Source organism: Lutra lutra, chromosome 4, assembly GCF_902655055.1.
Source record: "Lutra lutra chromosome 4, mLutLut1.2, whole genome shotgun sequence".
In the NCBI taxonomy this organism is placed as follows: domain Eukaryota; kingdom Metazoa; phylum Chordata; class Mammalia; order Carnivora; family Mustelidae; genus Lutra; species Lutra lutra.
Genome location: NC_062281.1, coordinates 189,394,939 through 189,404,028, shown reverse-complemented (window position 1 = coordinate 189,404,028; position 9,090 = coordinate 189,394,939). Strand labels below are relative to the sequence as shown.

General features: G+C 58.6%; 1 protein-coding gene across 2 annotated transcripts; it reads right to left on the bottom strand.

Annotated features, from left to right (window-relative positions):
• Nucleotides 1-3,540: 3,540 nt before the first annotated feature.
• On the bottom strand, nt 3,541-9,081 carry FBXO2 (F-box protein 2). 2 transcript variants are annotated; one of them, XM_047726384.1, is made up of 6 exons: nt 8,949-9,081; nt 5,562-5,942; nt 5,002-5,131; nt 4,835-4,930; nt 4,231-4,369; nt 3,541-3,997 (listed from the first exon to the last, which is right to left on the bottom strand). In XM_047726384.1, the coding sequence occupies exons 1-6, from the start codon at nt 8,968-8,970 to the stop codon at nt 3,863-3,865; spliced, it is 903 nt and encodes a 300-aa protein (XP_047582340.1). In that variant the 5' UTR covers nt 8,971-9,081; the 3' UTR covers nt 3,541-3,862. The 2 variants fall into 2 exon arrangements, with proteins under 2 accessions (XP_047582340.1, XP_047582339.1); XM_047726383.1 differs by lacking the exon at nt 8,949-9,081 and adding an exon at nt 8,045-8,270.
• Between the last annotated feature and the right edge of the window lie 9 nt (nt 9,082-9,090).

The following is a 9,090-nucleotide window of genomic DNA, read 5'->3' as shown; positions in this document are numbered from 1 at the left end:
CCCCATTACCAAAATGACCCAGAAACACTTAGCATCCCCTCCTTCCGCCTGAGGCAATCAATAACATACTTAGAAGGCCTGGAGCCCGACAACCCTTGTCATCTCCACTGTTTCCATGCTTAGTCACCTCAGAGGCTCTAGCTTCTACCCGGGCTCTGTCACCCGGCATGTGCCCACCTTTGACCCTGTGCCAGAGGGAAGTGGCTAGGACTTGAGCAGGAAATTCAGCTCAACCGGATTTGAAACTGGAAAGTCATGACTATCTACACATTGGTTATATCCCTGGGCAAGTTACCCAATATCTCAGAGTCCAAGCTCTTTCATCTGTAAAATGGCAATATCTGTATCTACCGGAGAGGTCGAAGGAGACGGTGTGCTTAGCACAAGAATGGGCCCCCACCAGGTCCCAACCGATCCCTGTTATCATCCCCATCACTGCTGTTACTCTTGGGAAATTTGGTTTCATCACCTTGACTGTAAGCTGCTCGTGTCTAACCCCCCATTCTTAGGTCCTGCTGGATAGAGCAAAGCTTTTTCCTTTAAACATGTATACTTTGTAAGACAGAGCACACAGCAGGTGCTCAGGAAACTCTCAGGACTGCCTGCCTATATTTCCAACCTCACATCAAACCACTTCCCTACTTGCTCACTGAGCCCCAGCCTTTCTGATCTGTGATGAGTTCATTTCCACCTCAGGGCTTTTGCACTTACTGCTTCTACAATGCTTCCCCCCCCATACCTGCAGGGCTGGTTTCTCCTCATCCTTCAAATGCCCCTTCCTCAAAGAGGTCCTCCTTGATCAGTTTGACGAAAGAACCACTCTCACTCTCTAGTTTGTTTACTTCACTATGAAAGTCAAGTGCCTAAATGGCTAAGTGAAATTCCAGTTCCACCAGATATTTGCTGTGTGGCCTCAGGCAAGCTGCTTAACCTCTCTGTGCTCCGGATTTCTCTCCTATGAAAATGCAAGTAGTAATAGTTCCCCCTCCATAAGGTTATTTTAATGAATATATATATATATATATATATATATATATATATATATATCAGAGTATTGCCTGATACGAATGTTAAGTACTCTATCATGTTGGTAATTATCTTATTTATTTATAAATACCTTATTTATTTAGCCGCTTGTATTTAGTTTTCTCTGTCTAGGCTGTATATTCCAGGGGGCAGAGTCCTCGTCTAGTTTAACCCTTCCTGGCAGATAGTAGGCGCTCAATAAGCACTGACTGATTAGAAAGGCCCTTCAGGAACATGCACCTCTCCTGAGTCTATGTTCAGGGACCAGAGCCATGCGGCTGACCTGTCCGCTATCCACACTCTCCCAGGCGCCCCCTGCTGGTCAGTGTAGCTTTTCCCTTGAAGGAAGCAGACACCTGCAGTCCTATAATCAATGGGGGGGGGGGGCGGTTAGGGATGAAGCGCCCCCTGTTTGAAGCCCATTGCACCTAGGCTGAACCTTGTGCTTTTCAAATGAATCTGTGAGCCATATGCCAAGTCTTGGTTTCTCAGTATCCTCAAATGTACGGCAGGGTTAACAATGCCCTCTCCCACTTCCCCATCATCAACTGGGTCATGGGGATGGTGTGACAGGCTGTAACCCCATGCATGGCAAGCTTTGCTGGCCCACCTACCCCCTGAAACATCAGCCCTTTGATGACTCAGGAGCAGCTGTCTGGTTTTCCCAAGCTAAATGCCACCAGTGTATCCAACTATCCCTCTGGTGACAGGCACTGAGGGACAGTGGGTCTGAAGCACCCCATTATCTGAACCCCTCAGGTCTCTTCTATGGGTCCCATGCTCTGGGATCTTAGGGCAGAGAATCTGGTCTCTGGTTTTCTGGCTCCCTTCTCCTGAGAGCAGACGATTGTCTTCAGGTGGCCTCACAGGGCTTGCATCCTTCTTCCCCCCTCCCCCGTTCCCATCTCCCTGACTGCTCTGTCTCCCCCATCGAGGCCCTGGAGGCTAAGGTTTCTCTGTGCCCTCTCCCGCCTCACTCCACATTCGTCCCCAGCCCTCACCAGGGGCCTTGGCTTTGGCTGCTGGCCACATACGCTGCCACATACGATCCTGTCTCTCCAGCCCAGAGCCCCAGACCTCTCAGGAGCCTCTCTTCTGACTGCCCCGTGATGCGGGGGAGGGGGGGGCTCCTCCATCTGCGGCACCTCCCATCCCCACATCACAGCCCTGACATCCCATCCCCACGGGCACCTGGATTCAACTCCTACCTCTCACGCTCACTGAGTCTCCATCCAGCTTCCTCCTGTTGCCCCAGGGGGAGGTGGGGGTGTCCCAGTCCTCTCCCAACTCACCCTCATGGGGCTCCCCACACGCGCATCCTAGCCCATCGCCCCAGAGCACCACCTTGCCTATTACTCTTTTGTGTAAACCTGGAATCTCACCGGGGTGGGGGGGTCTTCCTTGACGCTTTCATCAAACCCATCAAGGCATCAATTCCCCTGACTGGCAACCCAGGTAGGTGTGGATGGTGCCTTCCCCACCAGACTGTGTGAGATCCCCTAGAAATGACTAAGGGTGCGCATAGGGCAGGGTCTCTGCCTCCACCTTCAGACTGGGAGTTCTCTGAGAGACTGAGGGTGTCCCAGAGATGGGACTCCAGCTGGACCCCCCCGCCCAGGACACTGGATATCTCTTTCCAGGGTGCCCCATATTCCTGGGACAAAGAGTGTCTTCCTCACCCCTGGACCCTCAAGGCCCTGCACGGAGCCTGGCACCAGGGCTGGGGCTTCAGGAATCATGAGTGAATGAATGAACCTGTGAACAAGTGCCGGCTGGCCCAGCTCAAACCCTGCCGTCCCATCTGACCAGCAGGTGGCAGCAGGGCTCAGAATCAAAGGAAAGCTGGACGGCCGCTGAGATTTTATTGGTCACCATTTCCAAGAGGAGAGCGGCTGCCTTGAGACTCTTGGTCACCCCCAGGACCAGCGTCCTGGGTTTGAGAGCTGCTGGGGAGGCCAGAAAGAGTGCCGGGCACCACAGCCCTGGCCCTTCCCCTCAAACCAGCGCTAAGGGGCCAGCCTCTGGGCAGGGCTGGAAAATGACCAAAGACCAGATGCGAATGACTCCTGCTCTGTCCAACACCAGAGACATCCCAAAGCCACCCTCTCCATCTCCCCATCCCCACCCGGGGCTACTGTCACCCATCCCTGGGCTCAGGAGAATTCCTATTCTAGGTGAGCGGCTAACAATCCCCTCCCCCCACCCTACCCCCAAAGATCCTGCCCTCAGAAAGGAATGGGATGGGGACCAAGGGATCCAGAGAGGCCTGGAGGGCAACGCCCCCCCGACATGCCCCGTTCTGGCCTCTGGGCAGCTTGGGTGTCAGTCAGGCGCCGGGCCCAGCTCCCCACTCCTCGCCCTCACAATCCCAGCCTTTGTCCAGCCGGCCCAGGCCTGGCCAACTCTGCACTGGCCCAAGGGCCCCTGGAAACCAGAGCAGCTGGAGCCCCACCAAGTATTTTTCCAGGCCGGGCCAGGGGCCCTCAGGAGACAGAGGATGCAAAGGGAGCGGTGTTCATTCATCCGTTTGTTCATTCATTCCTTCCTTGGACAAATATTTATTAGGCACCCACTTTGTGGCAGGCATGGTACTAGGTGCAGGGGGTTCAGCGGTGGGCCCAGCCCAGGCCCAGACCCTCACCCATCTTACTTTCCAGATGCAAACGGATGCCAACAAAACCCCTCTTTCCCAGTGTGGGGGCTGGGCTTAGAGTGTGGGGCAGGAGAGGCTGTGTGGGGGTCGGGGTGGGAAAGGGGAGGAGGCTACCCACTAGATCTACATACCCCAGACCTCTGCCCCTCCGAGGCGGCTGAGGTTGGAGAGGGGGGGCGTCCCTCAGGGCTCCACCCACACGCTGCTGTTGGTCACCCGGGCCCCGAACCAGCCCTTCCAGTAGACGGAGTCCTGACCCCCGTGCTCGAAGCGGACAAAGCGGACGCCGGGCCCATAGTCGGTGAAGGTGTGGGAGATCTGGGGAGTGGACGTAGGAGGGTCAGATTAAGGCCCTGGCACCTCCCCCAACCACCCCACCCGGGTGCACTTTCCCGCCTCTAGCCTCCCCGGCTATGCGGGATTTCTCAGCTGGGGTCTCTCTTCCACACCTCCGCCAAGTAGGCCCTAACCTCGTTCCGTGGGCGGGGTTCCCACGAGCCCCGCCCCTCTTTCCCAGGCCCCGCCCCATCACCCGGAGCCTCCAGACTCACCTGGATCCAGCCCGCATCGTCGCTGTCTGGGGGCACGGCCACCTGCCCGCTGCTGAACTCAGCCAGCACGTCCTCGTGCTCCGACAGCAGCTTCACGGTGAGCTCGTACAGGCAGCCGGCGTCGCTGCGGCCCGAGTACCTGCCCCGAGGGAGGGAGCGCTTGCCCGCCAAGCCTCGCTCAGCTGGTGCTATGGGCCGTGCCTGCTACAGAAGTTCTTATTTCCGCCCAACCCCGCCGGCCTGTACTGCCAAGGTGCCCGTTTTACAGATAAGGAAACTGAGGCCAGAGAGAGAAAGGACTCGCCCAAGGTCCAAACCCAAGGACTACACCCCAGACCCAACTCTGAGGCAAGCCAGCGGGCAGTGACACGTTTTGTTTTTTTCACTGGCAACATTTAGAAATCAGGAGGGGAGGTGGATTTCCACCTTCTCCTGAAAACCCCTGGCCCACGTGGCCACGACCACTAGAGTTGGGATGCAGTGGCCCCTGGGGCAGAGTAGCGGCTCCAAGCTGCCCTACACACACACGCGCACACGCACACGCACACACACTCCCTGCTTCACCTCCCCCCCCCCATCCTGGCCCGGCCCCATGGCCACTCACCAGTCCTTCGCCACGATGGCCGGCTGAGTGGTGTCCAGCAGCTCCTCCCAGTAGCCCTCAGCCTGCAGGTCAATGACCTGCGCTTTACGACACCACCTGGGGAACTGGAGTTAGGAAGGGGTGGCGACCCCTCTCCCCCCTTTGCCCTCCATCCCCCTTCTCCTTACTCAAAGGACGAGGCGAAGTACTTCTTGACGCTCTCATCGTGGATGAATTCCACCCCACAGTCTCCGGGCAAGTCCTCCACCCTCCAGCCGTCCCCACCGTGCTCCACGTCGCACCAGCCCTCCAGGTCCTCTGTAGGAACAGGACAGCCCCACGCTGGTCACCCACTCCCTGCTGAGGGTGTGCCTGGGCTGGCTCTTTGTCTGATAGTTGGGGGGGCGGGGAACTCGGGGCTTGAATGGTCGGTGTGCTCTGGGCAGATGATGGTGCGGGTAGAACGGGAGGCACTTCCTGTCCGTCCCCAGATTCTCTCTCCCGCCTGGGAGGGTCCTCCACGGGCCGGTCTCGCCCTGGCTCGCTGAGAGTGGAAGGACCTGGGACCCCACTCCCCGCCCCCAGGGAACAGGCGGCCAGGGAGGCAACATATTTGATGTACAGTATTTGATGGGGCCCCTCTGCAGGGTATCGGGCCAGGGCTTTATCTCACGTAGCCCTCCGAGCGGGCTAGCATTGTTCCTGCCCATTTTGCAGAAGGGGAAACTGAGCCCGCCCAGCCCCTTACCTTCTCCACACGGATTGCGCAACAGGTTGCGCCGCCGCTTGCTCAGGAAGTAGAACTGCTGCCAGTGGTCGCGCTCGTCCTCGGCGCCGCCCTCGGGCACCAGCCCCTCCTGCTGGCACTTGAGTAGCCAGAGAGGGGCGCCGTCCACCAGCTCCTTCCAGCGCAGGCACACCAGGCGGCAGGCCTGCACCAGCTGCGCGGCGGGCAGCTCCGCCAGCACGCGCAGCAGCAGCGGCTCGGGCAGCTCGTCCAGGTACGGCGCCGCGGCCGCCTCCTCCTCCTCCTCCTCGGGCCGCTCCTCCCCGGCGCTCGCCTCCTCCGCGCCCGCCTCCTCCTGCTGCCCCTCTGGGCTCACCTCCTCCTCCGGCTGGCCCACGCTCTCTGCAGGCGGGGGCGCGGGGGGGGGGGCGGGGTGCTGTGACTGCTCAGACCGTCCCTCTCCGAGCTCGAGAACCCCCACGCGTCGGGTATCTGCCTCCCACCCACCCTTGGATAATCCGCAGCTGGGGCCCGAGATTCTGCGCCCAGAGACTGGTGCCCAGTGGAGGAGGCCCACCCAAGGATGGGGGAGGGGTGAGGACCACAGACCAGCCCCCAATCCCAAGAGTGGCCTCAGAGGCCTCAGTTGTCCCTGCAGGGCCAGTAAACCTGAGAAGACAAGAGCTGATAAAATATTCCTATAAGGACATGCATGCATTGCACAAACTTGATGTGTCACACCTCCACTCCTTTATCCTTACCACCACCCCCTGAGATCCCTGCTCCCCTCACCTCCTCCCGGGAGTGCTCCCAGACTTCCCACCAGGACATCTTCCCACTGTGGAGCTCCTGTCCTGCCTAGCCATCGTCCTAGCGTGCGTGTGTGGGCTTGGAAACACCTCTCTCAGGACCAGACTCAGCGCGAGAGGGCAGGAACTGGGTCTCGGACACTCACAGCTTCATCCCAGTGCCTGGCATCTGGAACCCTCCCTGGCACACTGTCAGCAGCTAATGTTTACTGGGCATTGAGCAAGAGCTAGGCATAGTTCTAAGTGGTTTCTTTACTCTAAATCCTTACAGCCTCTCTTTGAGGTTGTTCCTGCTGCCGTTGCTGTTTCATTGATGAGGAAGCTGAGGCGTGGAGAGGGGAAACCCTCCGGGATCACACAGCAAATGAGTGGTGGGAGCCTGGACTTGAACCCAGGCAGTCTAGCTCCAGAGCCACCATTAACCACCATGCCCTCAATGAAATAAGGTGTTGGCTTTGGAGGCACCGTTTTGAGTTTGGTTTTGATTCACCAAAGGTTACACCCCTAGTATGAGGGCAGAGCCATGGGGATCTGAGGTTGAACAGAAGGGCATGGGTTGGAACCCCCTGACAGCAACAGCTGGGTGACAGGGATGGGGGGGTGCTTCCTAAAAGAGAGCAGGTATACGGAACAGGGACATATAATAAATGCTGGAGAAACGAAGGTCGTTTCACTCCCTTCTTTTCCTACCCCCAGCCCTCTGTTTCCTCATCTGTGAAATGGGAGTAATCATTGGGCCAGGCCACTGAAACAAGTGCTAATGTTCTGATCCCCTGAGGAGGGGGCCAGGGCACTCTAAATTGTAAGGAGGGGGGGGCAGATGTCAGGAGCTGCAGGCTGGACTGTCTCCTGGAACCCAGCCGGCCTCAGCTGGGCCATCAAAACCTTGAGTAAGCAGATACTGAGTGCAGTGTCTCCGGAGGAGGAAGACAGTGGCGAGGAGATGGGGCCACTCCGGGTGATGGGGGGAGGGCAGTGTTCTCAGACCTAGGATGGTGATGTTGGGGGGGGGTTCCTAAGGGTTAGAGACTGGAAAGCCCAGGCAGTGGTAGAAACAGGCTGAGCAGTGGCGGAGGGCACAGGCAGGGTCTAGACCCAAGTCAGGGTGTTGCCAGGACCCCAGCCTGCCAGCACTTACCTCCCTCCCATGTGCAGTATTTTCTCCCCCTCCCGCAGTCAGACCCTTGAGCTCAATCAGGGTTTACCTCTTCTTCAGAGCCCAGAGCACAGTTAAACCTGCATAACACTGTCCTTCGTTAATACCTCTTTTCTTTTTTTTTTTGAACACATCTTTATGATGTGGGGGTTTACCCTTTCTCTTTTCCAAAGAAGAAACTGAGGCCCAGAGAGGCTTACTAGCTTCACTCAGGAACAAAAGGCATGCAGAGAGGAAAATGCCAGGCCCCAAAGCCACATCACCTGCCTGTCCTGGTGCCCACAGCTCTCTGGGGAGCTGGGCCCAGTGTCCTCACCTCTCCACCCCTCCCCCTGCCCTGCCCTGGCCCTGGTGGACACCTGATGCTCCCCCGAAGGGTGCACCTTGCCCGGTCCCCTCTCCTGGCCTCAGGCCTGGCTCTCCAGGCCCCAGATCTGATTACAGGCCCCCCCCACCCTTTTCCAGCACACACAACTCCCCACATTGTTGCCGTCGGAAAGTTATCTGGCCCCTGGAAGCTGCCTCCCAGGCTGACTCACCTGCACTGGGCCCTGGAGGGGAACAGCTGAACCCTGGGAAAACAGCAGGGCCCATTCTGGGGCCCTATAGAGGGTGTGGCAAGGGGGTCATGGATGGGGAGCAGGGGCTGAAGGAACTGGGAGTTTCAGTGCTAGAGGAGAGGGGCTTGGCTGCCTGAGCGTGCATGAGTGTTTCCCGTGGCCCGCTCCAAGCAAGGCCCCCTCTCAGATGGGCCTGGTGGGGGCAGGGGTGGGGGAATCTGCAGACACGTCTTGTTCCCACCCTGACTCAGCAGGCAAACCCTACAGGCTCAGTAGGGAGTTCAAGGGATGGGGGGGGTCTCTTGTGCCAGACAAGATGACTGGGCGGTCTCAGAGGGCCCTGAGCTTAGGCAAGAGCTGTGCCCCAGCTCCCACTCACGGGCTCGTCTGATCCCCACTGGGCAACCAGCAACGCAGTTGAAAAGCAGCCCCACTAGCCAAGGGAGCCCAGGAGGAAGACTGGGATGGGGTGGGGAGAGGCCGGTAACCCCAAGAAATCCATGGGGATACAGGAAGCTGAAGGGCCACAGCTGGCAAATCAAAAAAGTTGATGGAAGAAAAAGGCATGCAGCCTCCTGAGATGTGTCCCAGACCCGAACCCAACAGACCCTCAGGTAGCGGAGAGGCGGGGAACGTGGGATGACTCCTGCGCTCTGTGCCTGGTAAACAGGACCCAGGAGCCCGTCACCTCTGGAGGCCTCCAGCCCGCCAAAGGTCTGTGCTCTTTTAAGAATGTCTCAAGCGGTTTGCTTGGGTGAAAGTTTGCCGCGCTGGATGTCGGGGACCCCCTCGCTCTCTGATGCCCCCTCTCTGAAGCAGTCGCCCGCCTGACCCGGTCTCCCCTCCCGGGCTTGAGCGAGTGGATCCGGCTGGCGGCAGCTACCTGGTTCACCGTCTCCGTCCATCGCTGCGGAGGGCGGTCTTGAGAGGAGGAGGAGCCGGAGCGCTGCGGGGCTGCCCGAGTCCCGCGGCGGAGGCGAGTCCAGGCGCTGTCCGCGTCTAGGTCGGGGCCCGGCTGGCCGCGC